Source organism: Microcaecilia unicolor, chromosome 4 (assembly GCF_901765095.1).
Source record: "Microcaecilia unicolor chromosome 4, aMicUni1.1, whole genome shotgun sequence".
Classification (NCBI taxonomy): Eukaryota; Metazoa; Chordata; class Amphibia; order Gymnophiona; family Siphonopidae; genus Microcaecilia; species Microcaecilia unicolor.
In genome coordinates, this window is record NC_044034.1 from 367994087 (window position 1) to 368018296 (window position 24210).

General features: G+C 47.5%; 1 protein-coding gene across 1 annotated transcript in view; it reads left to right on the top strand.

Moving 5' to 3' along the window:
* The first annotated feature begins 17890 nt into the window (after window positions 1-17890).
* Window positions 17891-24210, top strand: part of TMEM47 (transmembrane protein 47) — a 49248-nt gene continuing 42928 nt past the window's right edge. Inside the window, exon 1 of the mRNA XM_030202358.1 lies at window positions 17891-18160. Coding sequence (XP_030058218.1) covers window positions 17929-18160 — 232 coding nt within the window. The 5' untranslated portion in view covers window positions 17891-17928. The remainder of the gene's footprint in view (window positions 18161-24210) is intronic.

Genomic DNA, 24210 nt, shown 5'->3' on the forward strand with positions numbered 1-24210 from the left:
TTTTTTTTTTGGATTTTTTTTCTATGAAAAGGTTCAACTTAACCTGAGTAACAAAGAGACAGATGTGATGAGTTACAAAGTCGTCCACGTGAGACGGTCTTTCAGGGAGCAAGAGAAAGCAAGGAATCTGGAGTGCCGGCCTGAGACCTGAGCAAGAGGAGAAAGACTGGCACATTGAAGATACCAGGAGGAGATTATCTGCCAAACTACAGACGGAGTGGAAGGAATGCACTTTCATTAAAAGGAATTAATTTGTGCACTTTTCCTTGAATTTTTTTCCCTTTTTAGAATCACCAGAGTTCTGTTTTTTAATCTTTCCCTGTGTGCTTTTTAATTTGGGGAGATGTCACCAAACAACGGTGAATTTTTATTAAAAGCACAGAATTGTGGTAACTTACAAGTCAGGCAGGGAGTGTCGTTGTTCTGCCTCCCCCCCCCCCCCCCCCCTCCCACCAGGACCTGCCTTCAACTAAAAGCAAACCTGTGGCGTGGCTGAACAGTCCTCACTCAGGACTAGGGTTACATATATGATTAAGAGAGCTTCTTTCTAGAAAATATTGCATATTATTCCCCGGATTCTATAGAAGTCGCTGAAAGTTGGGGACGCAAGGCAGATAGTTAACGAGGTATTAACAATCAATTAATGATGTTCATTGTCCCTATTTTGGATGTGTGTGCACCTGCCTGTGCTCTATCCTAGAACACTGCACCCCTAAATGGTCTTGTGCGCAACTCAAAACAGGGCATTCCCAAAATTTAAGCGCACTGTTATAGACTATCAGGGTTACATGCCCAGTGTGCACACCAGATTTCAGCAGGGGCAGAGTGGAGATACGATAGAGGTCTATAAAATAATGAGTGGAGTGGAACGGGTAGAGATGTGAGTTACTTGTTTACTCTTTCCACAAATGCTAGGACTAGGGGGCATGCAATGAAGCTACAAAGTAGTAAATTTAAAACAAATTGGAGAAACTATATCTTCAGTCAACGTGTAATTAAACTCTGGAATTCATTGTCAGAGAATGTGGCAAAAGCAGTGCTCTGTTTTATAATGACACTAGTAAAAGAGGCCCGTTTCAGAGCAAATGAAACGGGCGCTAGCAAGGTTTTCGTCGTCAACACCCCCCCCCTCCCTGGCCAACCCCTTCGTTGTTCTGCCATTGCTCCGCCCCCAACATCATGACGTTTGAAGCGAGGGCGGGGCCCGGAGCGATTCCCCCCCCCCGCCTCCCTGCCTCCCTCCCTGCCAACCCCTTCGTTGTTCTGCCATTGATCCGCCCTCGAGGGCGGGGCCCAGAGCGATTTTGGTGGCTTCTCCACCACGAACCTTCGAACCTTTTTGAAGGAAGTCAGGGCTTGGCTTCACTGACGTCAGTGTCCTCAGAACGTTGAGGGTGAGTTTTATTATAGTAGATAAGAACATAAGAGTAGCCATACTGGGTCAAACCAATGGTCCATCTAAGCTCAGTATCCTGTTTTCTAAACAATGGTCACAAATACCTGGCAGAAACCCAAATTGTGGCAACATTCCATGTAGAACCCCAAAGAATAGCAAGATTCTGGAATCCTAAAGAGTGGCAACATTCCATGTAGAACCCCAAAGAATAGCAAGATTCTGGAATCCTAAAGAGTGGCAAGATTCCATGCAGAATCTCAAAGAGTAGCAACATTCCATGCAGAACCCCAAAGAATAGCAAGATTCTGGAATCCTAAAGAGTGTCAAGATTCCATGTAGAACCCCAAAGAGTGGCAAGATTCCATGCAGAATCTCAAAGAGTAGCAACATTCCATGCAGAACCCCAAAGAATAGCAAGATTCTGGAATCCTAAAGAGTGTCAAGATTCCATGTAGAACCCCAAAGAATAGCAAGATTCTGGAATCCTAAAGAGTGACAAGATTCCATGTAGAACCCCAAAGAATAGCAAGATTCTGGAATCCTAAAGAGTGACAAGATTCCATGCAGAATCTCAAAGAGTAGCAACATTCCATGCAGAACCCCAAAGAATAGCAAGATTCTGGAATCCTAAAGAGTGTCAAGATTCCATGTAGAACCCCAAAGAATAGCAATATTCTGGAATCCTAAAGAGTGACAACATTCCATGTAGAACCCCAAAGAATCGCAAGATTCTGGAATCCTAAAGAGTGGCAAGATTCCATGCAGAATCTCAAAGAGTAGCAGCATTCCACACTACAAATCCCAGGGCAAGCTGTTGCTTCCTATGTCTGTATCAATAGCAGACTATGAACTTTTCCTCTGGGAACACGTTCAAACCTTGCTTAAACCCAGATACGCTAACCGCTGTTACCACATCGTCCAGCAAAGCGTTCCAGTCTGCCCCCCAATTTTCATAATAGGTACAAATAAGATCTAAAACCACATTTAAATACAAGCAAACACATTCACCCACTACATTCAAAACAGCAGTGGATTTAAATTCATTATGGTAGACTTTACCACCTTCTGCTCACAATTCTCATGAAGTGTTACTCTAACATATTACCTCCTGACACCTCCAACCACTAAGCATCTGCTAATTGATGTCAATCCAGTCACCACTTCACAGTGCTGGAACAAACCTCCAGAGGGAATAACTGAGATATAGAACAGCCATATGTTAAAAGCCTACTATATGGAATCTATTTTAAGGCCACCAGGTGGCACTGTTCTAAGTAGGCATATATAGTTGCTCTCTGTTCCATTTCTTTTCTTACTGATTCTCCTCAGGCTGCACAGTCCACCTTTCAAGCTCATAACAAGACAAAAACTCATGCTTAGTAAATGAAGTTCAATTTCAGAATTCTGCTGCCTCATGTTCTTGAGACTATTAGAACCAGAACACTCTGTAATAGGAACTTACACTCTTCAGTTCACTTTCTTTAGTCAGCCCTGTGATCATGTCTGAAGAAGGGACATATGTAACATAGTAACATAGTAGATGACGGCAGAAAAAGACCTGCACGGTCCATCCAGTCTGCCCAAAAAGAGAACTCATATGTGCTACTTTTTGTGTATACCCTACTTTGATTTGTACCTGTGCTCTTCAGGGCACAGACCGTATAAGTCTGCCCAGCACTATCCCCGCCTCCCAACCACCAGCCCCGCCTCCCAACCACCGGCTCTGGCACAGACCGTATAAGTCTGCCCAGCACTATCCCCGCCTCCCACCCACCAGCCCCGCCTCCCACCACCGGTTCTGGCACAGACCGTATAAGTCTGCCCAGCACTATCCCCACCACCCAACCACCAGCCCCGCCTCTCAACCACCAGCTCTGGCACAGACCGTATAAGTCTGCCCAGCACTATCCCTGCCTCCCAACCACCAGCCCCGCTTCCCACCACCGGTTCTGGCACAGACCGTATAAGTCTGCCCAGCACTATCCCCGCCTCCCAACCACCAGCCCCGCCTCCCAACCACCGGGTCTGGCACAGACCGTATAAGTCTGCCCAGCACTATCCCTGCCTCCCAACCACCAGCCCCGCCTCCCAACCACCAGCTCTGGCACAGACCGTATAAGTCTGCCCAGCACTATCCCCGCCTCCCAACCACCAGCCCCGCCTCCCAACCACCGGCTCTGGCACTGACCGTATAAGTCTGCCCAGCACTATCCCCGCCTCCCAACCACCAGCCCCGCCTCCCAACCACCGGCTCTGGCACTGACCGTATAAGTCTGCCCAGCACTATCCCCACCTCCCAACCACCAGTCCCACCTCCCACCACCGGCTCTGGCACAGACCATATAAGTCTGCTCAGAAGCTCACCTACACCAGCCTTGGATAATTCATAGGTCAGCTCAGTAAGAGGATTTAAATATAACCTTAAAAGAATCCATTTTACTCAAGAACCAAGATGGCTCCAAGAAGCCCAAGGAACAAAACTTCTTACTAAGGAATTTTCTAGGTTAATGACTGTTTCAAAATGTTGCATTTGATTTTGATGTCTGACGGTCATTTTGGCATCCATGCTTTATATATATTTTTTATGCACATGTTGCTGATTTCCATATTCTCCTGCAGTTTATTATCATTTACCTCTCGTAAGATGAGGACAGCAAGACATGAGTTTTGCTTTCTTAGGGATCAGCTGAGAGACATAGCCGGGCCCAAGGCCTGCGTGCCTGCTCCCACAGTCTGTCCTCTCCCGGTCCTGTCTGTGCCGGGAGTCAAGGCCTGGATGATTGCATTAATGCAATATCATGCTAATGCAATCCTCCTTGTCCTGGGCAGCACGCAGGAGCAGGGGAAGACGGACCCGGAAGCAGGGAAACAAGAAGAAGCTTGCCGGTTCCAGCCACCCCTTGGAGGATGAGCCTAGGGAATTTTTCCCCTCCCTCTCTGCGACCCTGGCCACACCCTCTTTTGAGTCTCACGCTAAAAGTTCTTTATAGAATAAATCAAACATAAACAATATACAATTACAGCAGTAAAAATATTCAAATAACTGAAGATAGGTCCCGAAGTGGTGAACTGGATTAGGAACTGGTTGACGGACAGACGACAGAGGGTGGTGGTAAATGGAGTTCGCTCGGAGGAGGGAAAGGTGAGTAGTGAAGTGCCTCAGGGATCGGTGCTGGGGCCGATTCTGTTCAATATATTTGTGAGTGACATTGCCGAAGGGTTAGAAGGTAAAGTTTGCCTATTTGCGGATGATACTAAGATTTGCAACAGAGTGGACGCCCGGGAGGGAGTGGAAAGCATGAAAAGGGATCTGAGGAAGCTAGAAGAATGGTCTGAGGTTTGGCAATTAAAATTCAATGCGAAGAAATGCAAAGTGATGCATTTAGGGAGTAGAAACCCACGAGAGACGTATGTGTTAGGCGGGGAGAGTCTGATAGGTACTGAGGGGGAGAGGGATCTTGGGGCGATAGTATCCGAGGATCTGAAGGCGACGAAACAGTGTGACAAGGCGGTGGCCGTAGCGAGAAGGTTGCTAGGCTGTATTGAGAGAGGTGTGATCAGCAGAAGAAAGGAAGTGTTGATGCCCCTGTACAAGTCGTTGGTGAGGCCCCACCTGGAGTATTGTGTTCAGTTTTGGAGGCCGTACCTTGCGAAGGATGTTACAAAAATGGAAGCGGTGCAAAGAAAAGCTACGAGAATGGTATGGGATTTGCGTTCCAAGACATATGACCAAAGACTTGCTGACCTGAACTTGTACACCCTGGAGGAAAGGAGGAACAGGGGTGATATGATACAGACGTTCAAATACTTGAAAGGTATTAATCCGCAAACAAATCTTTTCCGGAGATGGGAAGGCGGTAGAACGAGAGGACATGAAATGAGATTGAAGGGGGGGCAGACTCAAAAAAGATGTCAGGAAGTATTTTTTCACGGAGAGGGTGGTGGACGCTTGGAATGCCCTCCCGCGGGAGGTGGTGGAGATGAAAACGGTAACAGAATTCAAACATGCGTGGGATAGGCATAAAGGAATCCTGTGCAGCAGGAATGGATCCTCAGAAGCTTAGCTGAAATTGGGTGGCGGAGCAGGTGGGAGGAAGAGGGGTTGGTGATTGGGAGGCGAGGATAGGGGAGGGCAGACTTATACGGTCTGTACCAGAGCCGGTGATGGGAGGCGGGACTGGTGGTCGGGAGGCGGGAAATACTGCTGGGCAGACTTATACGTTCTGTGCCCTGAAAAGGACAGGTACAAATTCAAGATATGAGTTTATCTTGGGCAGACTAGATGGACCATGCAGGTCTTTTTCTGCCGTCATCTACTATGTTACTATTATGTGCTTGTTCATCAGATGATTGAGAAATGATTTTATTGGCCAGCTTTATGTCAGTAATTGCTTGTGACTCAACATGTCCTTTGCCTTTAAACTCCGATTGGATTGGGGTTTTTTTTTTGGGGGGGGGGGGGGGTGAAATATTTATCATGTTATAGGAGGATTTGATATGGCTCTAGTTTTGTTGCCATTCCATGTAACAGTACTATTCCATTGCCGGAAAGATAACCAGCTGTTTTGAACTCTCCATTATCAATAGCGTGTAAAACGTTTCACCCCCCCCCCCCCACCCCAACATGGGAACATCAAACCATAATTTGAATTAGAGGAAACAGGCTGTAAAGCACATTACGTAGCTTTTAGAATATTCTGGCCTTTTCCTTAATGGTAGTCTCAGGGACAACACTGGACCCATTTACTAACCAGGGGCGTAGCCAGACTTCGGCAAGAGGGGGGTCCAGAGGCCGAGGTGAGGGGGCACATTTTAGCCCCACCTGGCACCGCTGACCTGCCACTTTTGACACCCCCCCCCCCCAGCGCCCCTCCCCCGTCCCTTTCGACCCCCCCCTCCCGGCGCCACCAACCCTCCCCCGCCACTGCCAGGTACCTTTGCTGGCGGGGGTCCCCAACCCCCGCCAGCCGAAGTCCCCTTCAGCGCCGGTCTCCGAGTCCGGCGCGTTCGCTGATCTGGATTCTGTTTCTGATGTGAGTCCTGACGTCCTGCACGGAACGTGCAGGACGTCAGGACTCACATCAGAAACAGAATCCAGATCAGCGAACGCGCCGGACACCGGCGCTGAAGAGGACTTCGGCTGGCGGGGGTTGGGGACCCCCGCCAGCAAAGGTACCTGACGGCAGCGGCGGGAGGGTCGAATGTGGCAGGGGAGGGTCAGCGGCAGGGGGGCCAGGGCTAAATCTGCGGGGGCCCATGCCCCGTGGCCCCACCTAGCTACGCCCCTGTAATTACTAACCACAGCTGAAAGATGCTCTACTAGTCTATTAGATTGTAAGCTCTTTGAGCAGGGACTGTCTTTCTTCTATGTTTGTGCAGCGCTGCGTACGCCTTGTAGCGCTATAGAAATGCTAAATAGTAGTAATAGTAGTCTCTTGTAACCAGAGCTAATATTGTGATGTCATAATGCCTCAGGCCACCAATAAGAGCCAACCTCATCAGTGATGTCACAATGGCTTGATTGTCCTATACTTGGCTCACTTTTATTACATAGCTCTTTGAGCAGGGACTGTCTTTCTTCTATGTTTGTGCAGCGCTGCGTACGCCTTGTAGCGCTATAGAAATGCTAAATAGTAGTAGTAGTAGTACTAGCCCGAGTAATTCACTGTTCAGTAATTCCCGTTCTTGCCATGGCCACGGACTGCTTTTGTTACACACAGATTTGAACAGAAGGAAAAGCAGCAGTACAGGTGAGGCAAAGTCTACTGAGAATCAACTGAGAGACGAAAAGAGACACGTCAGCCAGGGAGACACGGGTGAGTGAACAGGACCCTGGCAATCTGATGTAGGAAAATGCAAGGACCTGTAGAGAGAAAGGCATTCATAAACCCTGGAACGGAGTGTAGGATGCTTTGTGAAGAATTTGTTCTGCGTTTGTTATAGTATTTGCACGTTCTCCGCATCACAGGGGGGGGACCCTATGCATACACTCCAAAACTGAACACGCCTAAAAGATGTTTTGCATGCATGGTATATCTCCGTTTAATTAGTTTTACTTTGTAATCTATTAAGAGCAGTGCACTTTGGAGGTGAATTTGGGTCTATCGGCAATAAATTGAATACAATTAGGCTGCCACCTGATGCTGCTTCAGGAGAGCAGCAGGAAATCTTTTCCTTAACAGCTATTATGTGTCAGAAATTGGATGTGGATTTGGAGACTTTTCATGCAGGCATTCAAAATGAATGTGGCTACAAGAGAGAAAGAAGCAAAGGAAAAGAAAGGTCCGGCTGTGGATTATGGGAGACTTCAAGATGAAAGTGCAAAACCCTTACGAGAGAAGCTACACTGGCTCCCACTCAAGGAACGCATTACTTTTAAAGTATGCACATTAATCCACAAAATCATTCATGGCAAAGCCCCAGCCTACATGTCTGATTTCATAGACTTACCACCACCCAGAAACGCTAAAAGATCATCCCGAACTTTCCTCAACCTCCACTTCCCTAATTGCAAGGGCTTGAAATACAAGGCGCTGCACGCGTCAACCTTTTCCTACATGAGCACGCAGTTCTGGAATTCACTGCCGCGCAACCTGAAAACGATCTACGAGCAAGCCACCTTCCGCAAACTACTGAAGACCCATATTTTTGAGAAAATTTACGGAAAGAACCAAAACACATAAAGCCCACACTGTTCAATAATGCATCATTACAGCCACTCTGAATTTCTCAGCCCCCGCAATCTCACCTTCTCATCCCCCGTAATCTCACCACACTCATACCTTTACTCACAGAAAATGTATACCACATGCTTTCTTGTCATTATATATTGCCCCTTTTAGTTTCCCGTTGTTTCCTTTCCAATGTTTCAATGCTCTTTTCCATTGTTATATTCCTTAATGATACTTGACTTTGTCTCGCATAACTCCTCACAATGTAATCCATAACCTAGTTGTAACAAACTGTATTTCCATCTTTCATAACGTATTGTAAGCCACACTGAACCCGCAAAAAGGTGGGAAAATGTGGGATACAAATGCAATAAATAAATAAATAAATAAATAAAAATGTATCGAGACACTCCGGGCTGGATTCAGTAGATGGGATCGAATGTTAGGCGGTGGAAAGATCCACGCTGAAATCACATTCTATGAAGGGCACTTTGTGCCATGCACACAAGTACATAAGTATTGCCATACTGGAACAGACCAATCAAGCCCAGCATCCTGTTAATTTCCCGGATCTCCTCTGGAACCCTTTTTAAAAATCGGCGTAACATTGGCTACCCTCCAGTCTTCCGGTACCACACCTGATTTTAGGGATAGATTGCATATTACTAACAGTAGCCCTACAAGTTCATTCTTCAGTTCTATTAATACTCTGGGATGAATACCATCCGGTCCTGGTGATTTACTACATCAATTCCCCAACTTCTTCTTTTGACCATGTTTATTATATTTCTGTTTTATTATTTATAGCCCACCTTTATCCAAGGCAGGTAACAAAACAACATAGGCAGTTAAAATATAATCAACAAACATCTAAAAAACAGGAGGAAACAATGACCAAAAATGCCATCACAGCCGGACAATTGGCCCAGAAAAAGCAAAAGGTAGTGGTGGTTGGAGATTCACTTCTCAGGGGTACAGAAGCACCCATCTGCCGGCCAGATATGTTGTCCAGAGAGGTGTGCTGTCTGCCTGGTGCCAAGATTCGCGATATTGTGGAAAGATTGCCTAGACTCATCAAGCCTACGGACCACGCTCCTATGCTACTCCTCCATGTTGGCACAAATGATACAGCTAAATATACTACTGAACATATCAGTCGAGACTTTGTGGCTTTGGGTTAGAGGGGGAAGCATCTAGGTGCACAGGCGGTGTTCTCATCGATCCTCCCTGTCGAAGGTAAAGGTCCAATGAGAGAAGCTTGCATCTTGGAGATAAATGCGTGGCTGCGTGGTTGGTGCTGATGAGAGTGCTTTGGTTTCGTAGACCATGGGATGATTTTCCAAGAGGTACTGAGCAGTGATGGTGTCCATCTGTCAAAGAAGGGAAGGAGTGTCTTCAGCAACAGGCTGGCCAAAGTACTAAAGAGGGCTTTAAACTAAAATTGATGGGGATGGGTATAAAAGACCATGAAGTCATAATTAACCCCAAGGAAGGTAGGACATCTAATACCTCTATAGAAGAGAATAAAGAGTAAAATCTGGAGAGCCTTGTATACCAATGCCCGTAATATGGGGAACAAACTTCTAGATCTTGAGGCTACAATGATGGAAACGGACTTGGATTTAGTGGCGGTCACGGAGACGTGGTTCATGGAGAACCATGACTGGGATGTTGCTATACCTGGCTATAATCTATTCAGGAAGGACAGAGTAGGAAAAAAGGGTGAAAGTGTGGCATTATATGCTAAGAATGATATCCAAGTGACAGAACTGCAGGACATGTGGGGTATAGAAGAAGCACTGTGGGTTAAACTGGAAAGAGGGAAAGGAAAATGTATCTATATCGGAGTGATATACAGACCTCCCTCACAGTCGGAGGAAATGGACAGGGACTTAATTGAAGACATCTGCAAGATAGCTAGGAAAGGGGAAGTACTACTGATAGGTGACTTCGATATGCCAGATGTTGATTGGGGTGTCCCAGCTGTGGGGTCGTCTAGAAGCAAAGAGATCTTAGATTCCCTACAGGAAGAATTGTTCCAGCAGTGGGTAACGGAACTGACGCGGGATAGAGCTGATCTGGACTTGGTGCTTACGAATGGAGAGTACGTTTCTGACGTCAAGGTGGCAGACCATTTGGCATCTAGAGATCATCGTATGGAATGGTTCAATATTAAAACAGAAGAGAGGGCTCATTCGAGATTGAAGGTCCTGGATTTCAAAGGAACTAACTTTGCCAAGATGGGGGAATTTCTCAAGGAACAGTTAGCGAGATGGGAACAGCTGAAGGATGTAGAACAGCAATGGACAAGACTGAAAGGAGCTATATTAAAGGCAACTAACCTTTATGTTAGAAAATTACATAAAAGTAAGAGGAAAAGAAGGCCTCTCTGGTACTCGAATGTAGTAGCTGAAAAGATAAGGGTAAGGGTAAGGAGGCTAGCCTTTGCACGTTATAAGACGACTCAGAAAGATGAAGACAGGAGAGAATACCTAAATAAGCGAAGAGAAGCTGGAAAAACTATCAGGAAAGCAAAGCGGCAAATGGAGGAAAAGATAGCTAATACGGTAAAATTGGGGGATAAGACCTTTTTCAGATATGTAAGTGACAAGAGGAAGTGCCATAATAGCATTGTGAGGCTCAAAGCTGAGGGAGAGAAATATTTATTTATTTATTTATTTTATTTATTTATTTATTGCATTTGTATCCCACCTATTTGCAGGCTCAAAGTGGCTTACATAGTGTTGTTAACATAGTTATTCCAGTATGTCAAATATGGTTAGTATTGTGTAAAGCTTAAACAAGGGAAGAAGGAAGAAGGGAGGGATTTATCAGGGTTTTTATAGAAGGTGGTTTTTCATAACTGAATGGGTTGGTGAAGTGGATTAGTTGGACTGTAGGTTCTCACTGTAGGCCTTGTTGAAGAAATATGTCTTCCGAGACATGGAAGATGATAAGGATAAAGCTGAACTGCTTAACGATGATTTTAGCTCTGTGTTCACAAATGAAAGACCGGAGGTAGGGCTGCAGAAAACGAAGGCTAAAGGGGATGGATGTATGGTAGACCAAGACCCTTTTACGGAGGACTGTGTTCATGAGGAGCTTGCCAAACTAAAAGTAGACAGAGCGATGGGGCCTGATGGGATACACCCGAGGGTGCTTAAGGAACTCGGAGAAGTTCTGTCGGCTCCGCTGACGGACCTCTTCAATGCTTCCTTAGAAACTGGAGTGGTCCTGGTGGACTAGAGAAGGGCGGATGTGGTTCCTTTGCACAAGAGTGGAAGTAAGGAGGAGGTTGGGAATTACAGACCTGTCAGTCTGACCTCGGTGGTGCGTAAGCTAATGGAAATGCTTCTAAAGAGGAGGATTGTGACATTTCTTGAATTACATGGATTGTGGGACCTGAGGCAGCATGGCTTCACTAGTGGCAGGTCGTGTCAGACAAATCTGACTGTCTTCTTCGACTGGGTGACCAAACAGTTGGATGTGGGAGGGGCGCTTGATGGATTTCAGCAAAGCCTTTGACATGGTTCCGCACAGGCGACTGATAAATAAATTGAGTGCCCTCGGTATGGGATCTAACGTAACTGATTGGGTTAAAAATTGGTTGAATGGTAGGAGACAAAGGCTAGTGGTAAATGGAGCTTGCTCTGAAGAAAAGGATGTCGTCAGTGGAGTACTGCTGCGATCGGTCCTAGGGCCGGCTCTTTTTAACATCTTGGTGAGCGATATTGCGGAAGGGCTGTCTGGTAAGGTTCGTCTCTTTGCGGATGATACTAAACTTTGCAACAGGGTGGACACCCTGGAGGGGGTGAATGACATGAGGAAGGACCTAGCGAAGCTAGAGGAATGGACCGATATTTGGCAACTAAGGTTTAATCCCAAAAAATGCAGGGTCATGCACTTGGGTCACAAAAACCCGAGGGAACGGTACAGTATAGGGGGTGAAGTGCTTCAGTGTGCGAAGCAAGAGCGGGACTTAGGGACTTAAAGCTTTCAAACAGGTAGAAAAAGCAACGGTCAAACCCAGAAGGATGCTTGGGTGCATAAAGAGAGGCATGACCAGCAGGAAAAAGGAGGTGATAGTGCCGTTGTATAAGTCTCTGGTGAGGCCTCATTTGGAGTACTGCGTGCAGTTCTGGAGACCGCACCTATGGAAAGATATAAACAGGATGGAGTCGGTCCAGAGGGCGGCTACGAAATTAGTAAGCGGTCTTGAATGCAAAAATTATAGGGACAGGCATATGAATGTATAAGCTGGAAGAGAGGAGACATGATAGAGACGTTTAAATATCTCAAGGGCCTTTATGTACAAGAAGAGAGCCTTTTTCAAATGAAGGAGAGCTCTGGAATGAGGGGGCATATGACAAAGTTAAGAGGGAATAGGCTTAGGAGTAACCTAAGGAAGTATTATTTCACAGAAAGGGTGGTGGAGGCGTGGAATGGCCTCCCGGTGGAGGTGGTGAAGTCTAGGACCATTCCAGAATTTAAAAAAAGGCATGGGATAAGCATGTGGGATCGCTTAGGAACAGGAAGAATTATGGGTTACAGAGGATGAGCAGACTGGATGGGTCATATGGCCTTTATCTGCCATCATGTTTCTATGTTTGTATGTTTCTAAACAACTAATCAATGTGTAATTAAACTCAGAAATTCGTTGCCAGAGAATGCAGTAAAAGCAGTTAGCTTAGCGGGGTTTAAAAAAAGGTTTGGATGAGTTCCTAAATGTCCATAGACCATTATTAAAATGGACTTGGAGGAAAATCCACTGCTTATTTCTAGAATAAGCATTATAAAATGTATTGTACTGTTTTGGGATCTTGCCAGGTACCTGTGACGTGGATTGGCCACTGTTGAAAACAGGATGCTGGGCTTGATGGACCTTTGTCTGTCCCAGTGTGGCAATACTTATGTACTTATAACACAAATGCAGCAAGAAAGCAGAGTCAGTGAGGCACAGACAAATCCTGGCAGGTCAAAAGGTTGGCTTAACATATGAGTATGTTTGAGTGATTCGTATGGGTGTTAACTGTATTACCTGCATCTCTCTGTACACCTCCATGATGGTTTCCGAATGTGCAATATACCAAATGACTCCAATCAATAAAGTAAATAAATAAGCAATGAAGAGAGCAGTGTGGTCTCGCATATTCCGGGGCAGAATTAGCTTCAGGCAGTTCTGATGTTGGTCTAAAATGAAAGCCTCACAGCCTGCTAAAGAATCCAGTTTTTCTCCTTGACGTGAATTGATTACGGTTTCATGCTCTGTGCTAGACGTGGCTTACTGGCCCTGGTTCAATCCCCAGGTCCAAACTTCTGCTCTGTGGGTTGGCCACGGAAGGGGATGCTGCACAGGCAACCTGCACAGCTGTAAAGAGAAGGGCGCAGTGGTCATTGTGCAATGGCGACTCCTGGTGGCAGATTCAGGGCCTGCAATTATAGGGTTCTGGAAGGAAGTCTGGAGCATGATTCCTGGCCCAGGACCATCACTGTAACCACCATGCTAAGAATATTGTGAGGAGAGGAGGGATATGAAAATCCTTGGGGTCTGACTGACTGACGCTTTGCATAAGCGGGAAGAAATGGCCAAGTCCACATTTTTTTGAAAAATGTCCTGCACTCATTACAACAGCCATAGGTGGTCCCTTGTATATAATTATAATGGATCCAGTTGCAGCAGATTCAGGGCCAGGTACACTAAACCTAACGAGCCAGCAACGTGGGTTTTAAGCTGGTTCTAGCCAGTTTAGCGCACAAGTAGTAAACCGGGGACACAGTGGCGTTCCTAGGGGCTCTGACACCCGGGGTGGATCGCCGATGCGCCCTGCCCCCCCGGGTGCAGCCCTCCCCCCGGAACAGCGACCCCCCCCCGGCGAAATAACTCCCCGGGTGCAGCGCGACCCCCCTGGCGAAAGAACCCCCCCGGGTGCACGCCGCTGGGGGGGGGGTTTCTGCGCGCCTGTCGGCTCTTCGTTTCCATGCTCCCTCTGCCCCGGAACAGGAAGTAATCTGTTCCGGGGCAGAGAGAGCATGAAAACGAAGAGCCAACAGGCGCGCGGCACCCCCCCTAGCAGCGTGCACCTGGGGCGGACCGCCCCACCGCCCCCCCTTGGTACGCCACTGCGGGGACATGAACAAAAGGGCATTTTCCTGTCACGGTAGCAGCTAACGAAAACGGAATGCAAATGATCCAAAGGCTATTATAATGAGATGCACAACCGTTTTCCGATCCCCTTACCATGGAAAACCTAACGGGAGGGCTACACCTCTCGTTGGGGCAAAGGTAAGAATCGTAAGAAACAAATGTCGTCAGGGACGTCCTTTTTTGGACGTCCACTCAACCCCCCCCCCCTCTAAAAAGACGTCCTTTTTGGACGTCCTTCACTTATTATAATAATAATCCCACTCCAAAAAGACGTCCTTCACTCGTAGGACCCCACTCCAAAAAAGATGTCCTTTTTGGACATCCTTCACTGTGTGATCCCGTTTAGCTCAGCTGAGAGAGACCTGGAGGTTTCTCAGCCAATCACAGCGCGTTTAGCTGTGCTAAACGCGCTGTGATTGGCTGAAAGAGACCTAGGGGCGGAAGATGGACAGGTGTCGAAGACGTGGACGATGGACGTCCTCAACTGTGCTCTCCTGCTAGGATCATGGAAGGGAGGAACCTGAGCCACATCGGAGCCTTCCTGCAGCAGGCCATGGAAGGGGTGAGCGGCGCGGTGTCTTCCTTTCCCGAGCGGCATAGGGAGGCGCAGGGACGGCCACAGGCAAAGCGGAAAAGGCGGACGTCATCAGGGACGTCCTTTTTGGACATATATGGCATGCGCAGAGCAGCCAGCATAACGCTTGGCTGCTCTGCGCATGCTCGACCGGTCGACCGGCTTCCGAGGGAACAGAGAATGCAAGTGAGCTACAAGGAGCTGCTCATTTTGCATTCCGTTTCATTGATGCATGGAATCAGTAAGGGAAGGGCTCTTCCGAGGACCTTAGTGCATCTGGCCCTCAGTTTTTCCTCCATTTACTGACAAACCTCTTCTAAGCCATACTTGATTATATACTTCTCTTCACCTCATTTCTCCTCATATGTCTCAGTACTCAGTAAGAATCAGTTTGTGGGAAGACTGAAGTTAAATCTGCTGGGGCCCTGGGCAGAACTTTCAGAAGAAGTCTCCGAAACCCATCAACAGGTTACAAATCCTTCAGGTCCCCTCTAGGCAAGGGGACCCAGGACAATGGTCCTGTTTGCATCCCCATAACACCTAAAGAGGAAGGGGTATAGAACAGCTGGAGACTGCAGTGCTGTGGAGATTCTACATTTTAGCGCAGGTACAGTAGAACGCCGATTATCCGAATTCCGATTATACGGATGTCCAATTATCCGGATTGCTTCTGTTCCTTATCTTTTCCATTCTTCAAATCGTAATCTCTGTATCATAGTTATCACATTATGCCTGATATACAGTAAAAAGAAATGTTATAACATCACAAATAGCTTGATATTTTTTCCCATTTATAATTTAAAACAAGAAATAATGCTCAATGTGTAACTCTCAAAGTATACTATCTTTTCAAAAAGGAATGCCCAATTATCCGGATTTATGATGATCTGGACCACCCCCTGCAGAGGCTAGTCCAGATTATCGGAGTCCTACTGTATATTGTATATTGCTGTGTGCAGTATTCATGTAAATGCACTGTATGTTACTGAGTGCGTTAATACACATGTATGTGAGTTACCGTGTATATTGTGTGTGTAGTGTATGGTACTCCGTGCATTATTACATTTGGACCTTGTGTTGGTGCATTGTACATATTAGTGGAGGAGTAACCTAATGGCTAGTGCAGTGGGCTGAGAACCCTGGGAACTGGGTTCAATTCCCACTGCAGCTCCCTGAGACCCTGGGGAAGTCACAAACCGTTTTGGTTGTACCATAGTCTTAGAAAGGTGGTATATCAAGTCCATGATCCTTGACCCCAGTACTGTGCTACTGAATGAATTGTGGGGTATATTGAATGGTACTACAAGTGCGTATTTACTCTGTGTCCCATTTATTACTAGTCAGGAGGACCATGTATTGTTGCATGCCTGGTTTATCATTCCCACCGTTGTAATTCTTTTATCCCTTATTTGTCCTGTTTGTCCTGATTAGATTGTAAGCTCTGTTGAGCAGGGACTGTCTCTTCATGTTCAGTGTTGTACAGCTCTGCGTACATCTAGTAGCGCTATAGAAATGAAAAGTAGTAGTAGTAATAGTAGTAGTCTTTGGGATTCCAGAATCTTGCTACTCTTTGGGATTCTGCACAGAATGTTGCTACTCTTTGGGATTCCGGAATCTTGCTACTCTTTGGGATTCTGGAATCTTGCTACCCTTTGGAATTCTGAATAGAATCTTGCTACTCTTTGTCCTTATCCCTTATGTGTCCTGTTTGTCTATCCTGATTAGATTGTAAGCTCTGTCGAGCAGGGACTGTCTCTTCATGTTCAAGTGTACAGCGCTGCGTACGTCTAGTAGCGCTATAGAAATGATAAGTAGTAGTAGTCTTTGGGATTCCAGAATCTTGCTACTCTTTGGGATTCTGGAATCTTGCTACTCTTTTGGGATTCTGGAATCTTGCTACTCTTTGTCCTTATCCCTTATCTGGCCTGTTTGTCTGTTCTGATTAGATTGTAAGCTCTGTCGAGCAGGGACTGTCTCTTCATGTTCAAGTGTACAGCACTGCGTACGTCTAGTAGCGCTATAGAAATGATAAGTAGTAGTAGTCTTTGGGATTCCAGAATCTTGCTACTCTTTGGGATTCTGGAATCTTGCTACTCTTTTGGGATTCTGGAATCTTGCTACTCTTTGTCCTTATCCCTTATCTGGCCTGTTTGTCTGTTCTGATTAGATTGTAAGCTCTGTCGAGCAGGGACTGTCTCTTCATGTTCAAGTGTACAGCGCTGCGTATGTCTAGTAACGCTATAGAAATGATAAGTAGTAGTAGGATTCAAGTGCATGCATCGTGTATTACTATATCTGCCCATATTAGTACACGTGTTCCATGCATTGCTGGATGTGCATGCATTAATTAGTACACAGGTAGAATGTGGTGCTACGATGATTCGTGTGCATATATTAGCACGCATGTATTGCTGGATGTGCACGCATTTAGTACACGGGTAGCACGCAGTGCTGAGAGGATTCACGTGTGTATATTAGCAAACATGCATTGTTGGATGTGCACAAATTAATTAGTACACAGGTATCATGCGGTTTTGCGAGGATTCGTGTGCATATATTAGTACATAGGAGCCGGCTCTGTGGGTGCTATGGGTGCTTGAGCATCCCCAATATTGAGAAAATTCCTTGTATGTGTCCAGGGAGGGGTTATTTCCACTGGGCTTAGCACCCCTAATAATTTTGAAAAGTTGGCTCCCATGTATTAGCACACATGTATTGCTGCTGGAAGTGCATGCATTAATTAATACACGGGTAGCATGTGGTGCTGTGATGATTCATGTACATATATTAGCACACGTGTATTGCTGGAAGTACATGCATTAATTAGTACACGGGTATCATACGGTTTTGCGAGGATTCATGTGTACATATTAGCACACACGATTTGCCGGACGCGCATGCATCACACAGCACCCTGAATCGTGTGTGTGCACGGAGTGTGTCGGTATCGGGGGGGTCTGTGCACAAGCGAGCGCGCTCCCCGCCCCTCCCCCGTGACGTCGAGGGGGCGGGGTGAAGTAGCAGCTGAGGAGCAGGAGCGGGGGAGCCGGTAGAGAGTCTGCAGCGACGGCGGCGGGGGAGGAGGAGGAGGAGGCGGAGGCAGAGCGGCGGCTGCTGCTGGAGCCGGAGCTGCGGTGGACGGATGGCTTCGGCGGGCAGCGGCATGGAGGAGGTGCGGGTGTCGGTGCTGACCCCGCTGAAGCTGGTGGGGCTGGTCTGCATCTTCCTAGCGCTCTGCCTGGATCTGGGCGCTGTGCTGAGTCCGGCCTGGGTTACGGCCGAACAGCAGTACTACCTGTCCTTGTGGGAGGCGTGCAGGAGGGGGCCGGGGGCCGCCGCCGAGAGCTGGAGCTGCGAGAGCACGCTGCACACGGGTGAGTGCAAGACCCGGCACCGCGCGGGGGAATGATTGCCAACCCACCCGAAACCCCCTGCGCACGGGGGAATGCAAAACCCACGCGCTTATCCAGCGGAGCTCAGCCGAAACCGTGGGATGAAGGGAAAAGCCCTACACTCCTCCACTGTAAACACGCTGCACCCACTCGCGCTCATCCCCACACTGGTGAGTGCAAAATCAGACCAAACACTCTGCATATGAGTGAATGCAAACCCACATCCACCCAAACACCATAGACATGCTACCTTCCATCAACCCAGGCACCCAATCGTCCACCCATGCGAAACACCCTACGCTCATCTGCACCTGACCTCCCACTCATTGGAAAAGTTCTGCTCCCATCCACACCCATCTGCTCAACCACCTGAAACGCCCTGCTCTCTCTCGCCCACATCGTCTGCCCTCCCACTTGAAGCACCGTGCTCCCATCCACACCCATCCATCCACCCGCTTCCAACGTCCTGCTCCCATCCACACCTGTTTGCCCACACACCCACCCGAACACACAGACATACGGTATTACCTTCCATCCACCGTTGCTGAGTGCAAAACCCATGCACCCACTTGTCTGCCCATGTGAAACACCCTGCACCTATCCGCACCTGACCACCCACTCTTGGAAAAGTCCTGCTCCCTTCCACACCCATCTGCCCAACCACCAGAAATGCCCTGCTCTCGTTCACATTAACCTGCCCTCTCACTTAAAGCACCCTGTTCCTATCCACACCCGTTTGCCCACAAACCCACCTGAAACACGTTCTTCCATCCATAGCCGAAACACCCTTGGGTGTGTGGGTTTTGCATTCATCCAACACACACCCACTCATCTAAACACACCCTGCACATAGGTGAATGTAAAACCCACTCGCTCACGGACCCACTTGAAACGCCCTACTCTTATAAACACCCAACCACACCCAATCTACCCTTTAGAAACACCCTATACGCTAGTGAATGCAGAACTCTCACAAAACACCTTGCATCTTCTCACATTCATCCACCCACCCAACACATCCTGGGCGTGGGCAAGTACAAAATCCATACACACATCCACTAGAAAGATCCTGCACACAGTTGAATACAAACCGACACACCCACCCGAAAAACCCTGCACTGAGGTGATTGCCAAACCCACTCGCCCAACATGCCCTGAACGTTGTTGAGCGCAAAACATACATCCCCACCCGAAACACCACGCACCCACCCCCACCCAATCCAAAATATCATTCAGATTGGTGAGCGCATAACTACCACACCCACCCCATCTACCCAATGTACTCTGCACACTGGTGAGTTCACTCTTACCCACAACCAACTGTCCAGGCATCCAAAACACCCAGCATGCAGTTGGACTCTGTAACCATGTGTTACCCAAAATACTGTGCAATTGTATGGTGCACCGTGAGATCTTTTCCTTCTATCCACTGCCCTCTGACAGTAACCATTTCCAATCTACTTGCTTGCAGAGGGCTCCCTCCTCGTACTCATCAGAGAACCTCCCTTCGACCCATCCACTCGTCCATCACAAGCACCTCTCTCCCAGCCATACTTTCATGAGGAGTAGAGAATAACATGGGGTTTGTCCCCATCCCGTCCCCGCAACAGTACAAAATCTCCTTTGTACAAGAAGCGAGCAATTGTCTTTTATCAAAAATGATGGAACTAGTGTGGTGGAGTTTGATTTTGCGGCGAAGAGGTGGGGATGGAGTGAAAACTTATTGGGATTGGGACAGACTTTGTCTCCGTGTCATTCTCTAATGATTTGCACTTGCTGTGCGAGAACCCCCTCCCTCCCAGCCAGAGCAACCTGACTGAATCTGTAACCCACCCTGCTGTGCTATGAGTACCCCCATCTTCCACTCCCACATCCAGAGCACCTTGTGAGGGCACCCATCACAGAGCAGTCTATCCTTCTAGTCATCCACTGACAGCAGCCCCCACTCCCCCACTTTGTGTGCCTACAGAGAGCAACCAACACTTAACTGACCCACCTATCCATTGAGGACACCCCACACAGCAGCGAAAACGACCAACGCCCTCTATCTCACTAAAAACTCCACTTTCTATCTCATCTGACCGACGGTAGAATTTCCTGTTATCCACCCACTCAATACAGAGCTGTCAGGTTACCCCATTCACTCTGCAACCCATCCACTCAAGCTGAGAGCATCTTCATGTTATCACTCGCCCGCCTTTGCATTTAGATTAACCTATCCTGCTGCTTATGCACCAAGAGCAGTCTACTCGCTTATTGACCCATCCACACCCACCGAGATAAACTCATCTTCCAAATCATCCGTTCACCGACCCCACCATCTGCAGAACAGCAACAGATCCCGCCATTTTTGCCCTTCCGTTCGTTCAGCCAAAGCACACTCGCCCGTTTGCCCGCTGACATCGTCCGGCAGATCATTGAGAGCGTCTACTCAAACCACCCACTCATTCATGCACCCTTCCAGTCACCCGCTGACGGCATGTTGCAGAGCAGAGAGCACTTGCCTCATCAACCCACCTTCCCTTTCTCTCTTCCACTCACTCCCTGAAGACTTGTGTAGGACAGTGAAAACATTCGACCACAGCACCTCACCCTGCTGTCCAGTCACTGTTCTGATGAACCCAACCTCCAAGGGAGTAACTTTGTAAAGTGAGCACCAAGTACTGGAATGTGTTTCTAGGTGTGAACATTGGATCCGATTCAGTAAATTAAAAATGTGCACCAGCGTTATTCTGTAAGAGGCGTTCTGGGTTGAGCAATCTTCATAGAACAGAGCGTAGTGTCGACTCCACCCAAATTTGGGCTCCAGGATTTATGCCTGCGGAAACCAGGTATAATTCCAAGTGCCCAATTTGGGCTGGTATCCTTGGTATTCTATAACATAGTGTTCACATTTCTGGAAAGCCCTTGACTCGCCCATGTCCCTCCCGTGGCCATGTCCCCTTTGGGTTGTACTGTACGGGATTTAGGCACATAGTTTTATAGAATACTGTGTAGCAGGATGTGCGTGCAAATCCCACGTTGGTGCAGTTAACATCAGTAATGGATTGTGCCCAATTGATGTTAATTGGCTCGTTACCCAGTGTAGTTGCACCCGCGTTTCAGGAACATGCCCAACTTGTAGAGTAGGGAGAGCAAACTGGTTCAAGCACCTTCTTCTCCTTCCCCCCACTCATCAACCCCTACACACACATACTCTGTGACATGTACCATTTCACCAATCCACTGTGGCAAATCTTCAGAATGAGGGATGAGTATATTTATCACTTTTTTCCACACTCATCTTTCTATCTGCCCCCACCCTCACCTACATACTCATTTGGGAGTCTATACGGTTAGAGAGTACTATGCATGTTATTGAGAGCACATTGGTTGATGCTCTGACCTATCCAGAACCTCCCATACCTACCAAGGCACTCTGCAGTGCTGTGAGAGCAAACTGGGATAGCACACCTAGATAGGGAAAATAAGGGTGTCACTTGGGAGGATGGGAGTGTCCACCTGCTCGTTAGGGGCTCCTTCTAATTCATTCCAGCCACCTTGTGGGACACCTGTACACTCTTCAAGTAACCCATACCACAGCCGGGACAACATTTCTAACTCGCTCAGCCTTCAACATACCTCTCCCACTTATCCACTTGCCCAGTCACTCACCAAAGCACCTGTATCCCACTCATCCATCAACTTGCTCACTCACTGAACCCCTCCCCCTAGGCTTTCTTGATTTTTAATCTTCCCTACATCTGGTCAAGCATTCCTCTGTCTGTCCGGTTAGGCACCCTAAGTCCATCCATCCCACTGTCTACTTAAAATATCCTCTCTCGTCCATCTGAATGGACCACTTACTGACCATCCTCCTAGGGCACCATCTCAAACAGACCTGCAGTCCGCTCAGGGCATCCTCCACCCCTGCTGATGGAGAACCACGACGTCTCCGCTTCCATCCACCTGACCTCTACCTAACACAAGTCAGAGCCTGAGAGACGCACGGTTTTATTTTCTAAGGTGGGGGCTGCAGCGAGGTTTCTTTGGTTTGCAAAATTGCTGAAATGTTTCCTTTTCTCCATCCTGCAAAGTCCCCCCCCCCCCCCCCCCCGGTCCTGAGAGGGGAAGCAGATCACTATGGCTGGTATGTGCTATGTTCTTGCAGCTCGGCCATGTGACGTGCTAGGTCCCTGAGGATCTTCAGACTGAATGCACGCTATGACTGTCGCCCTCAACCCTGTCCCCACATATCTGCTCCCTCGCTGTATCGGTGTTGGCATCCGTAAAATGCAGAATCCTGAGTATCTTGAGCATTGAAATTTGGAGGTTGATCTATAAGTAGAGGAGTGTGGTAGCCGTGTTAGTCCACTCTTAAGGTTATCAATAGAAATCAAACAAAATAAAACATGGAAAAGAAAATAAGATGATACCTTTTTTTATTGGACATAATACATTTCTTGATTAGCTTTCGAAGGTTGCCCTTCTTCCTCAGATCGGAAATAAGCAAATGTGCTAGCTGACAGTGTATATAAGTGAAAACATTCAAGCATTACTATAACAGTCTGACAGGGTGGGAGGATGGGGGTGGGTAGGAGGTATGAAATGTCTGTTTTTAGTAGGATTGGGGGGGGGGAGGGAAAGTGCTGAGGGAGAATTGATGTCTTGGGGGTGGGGTTGGGTTCCTATTTCTACTTCAGGCTGGATAGATTTTCCTTTACCCAGGACAAGCCCTGGATTTTGCAGCCTCTGAGAGAGAGAACCGTCAAGATGTAGATTAGCAGGGAAATACAGAGCGCTGGAAGGAATTTTCTTTGTTTTTCTAGCACCGTCCGTTTATCATCACAGACACCCTCTTTGGTATTTTTCTGCCTCCCTGGCAGTTCCCTTCATTTTCCTTTGGTCATAAGTATATAAGTATTACCATACTGGGACAGACCAAAGGTCCATCAAGCCCAGCATCCTGTTTCCAACAGTGGCCAATCCAGGTCACAAGTACCTGGCAGAAACCCAGATAGTAGCAACTAGCAACATTCCATGTAGAACCCCAAAGAGTAGCAAGATTCTAGAATTGTAAAGAATAACAAGATTCCATGCAGAATTTCAAAGTGTGGCAACATTCCATTTAGAACCCCAAAGACTAGCAAGATTCCATTCAGAATACTAAGTATTGTCGTACTGGGACAGACCAAAGGGCCATCAAGCCCAGCATCCTGTTTCCAACAGTGGCCAATCCAGGTCACAAATACCTGTCAAGATCCCCAAAAAGTACAAAACACTTTATGCTGCTTATCCCAGAAATAAGCAGTGGATTTCCCCCAAAGCAAATGTTTTACCTCCTTTGTATGGAAGAAAGATGCCTAGGCAAGGTGCCCCTGCCTAATCTAGCTGGGGTGATTGTCCTTTCCTCGCTTTCCCCATCCCAGATCTGAACTAAGGAGCGATGCTCCAAGTTGCTGGACAGCGTCATCCTCTCTTCCCCAATCTTTGCCCCTGTTTTGATTGGACTGCACGCTTCTTTAAGCTGGAAATCGTGGGGCGTTATTCCTCTATCCTCTACCCCCTGCATCCGCTGCAAGATGAGAAGCTGGGAAGGGTCTTTGTTACGGAGATCGAGGCCAGGAATTTCTAACTTCTAGAGAAGAACGGACTATGCCATAAGTCATTTCCCCTTTAACTCTTCCATCTCTGCCTGCTTCACATGTTCCCCTTGCACTGCAGGGTCAGCTCTCCTTGTGTGGCTTGCTAAATGTTTGGGTTGAGTTTGTTTTCATTTACGAGGTGGATAATTAATGCCCCAACTTCAGAACCCTGTTCAGGTTGTGCCATAAACACTCTTTCCTCTAAGTGGAGGAGTGGCCTAGTGGTTAGGGTCGTGGACTTTGGTCCTGAGGAACTGAGTTGGATTCCCACTTTAGGCACAGGCAGCTCCTTGTGACTCTGGGCAAGTCACTTAACCCTCCATTGCCCCATGTAAGCCGCATTGAGCCTGCCGTGAGTGGGAAAGCACAGGGTACAAATGTAACAAAAATAAAATAGATACTATTGGA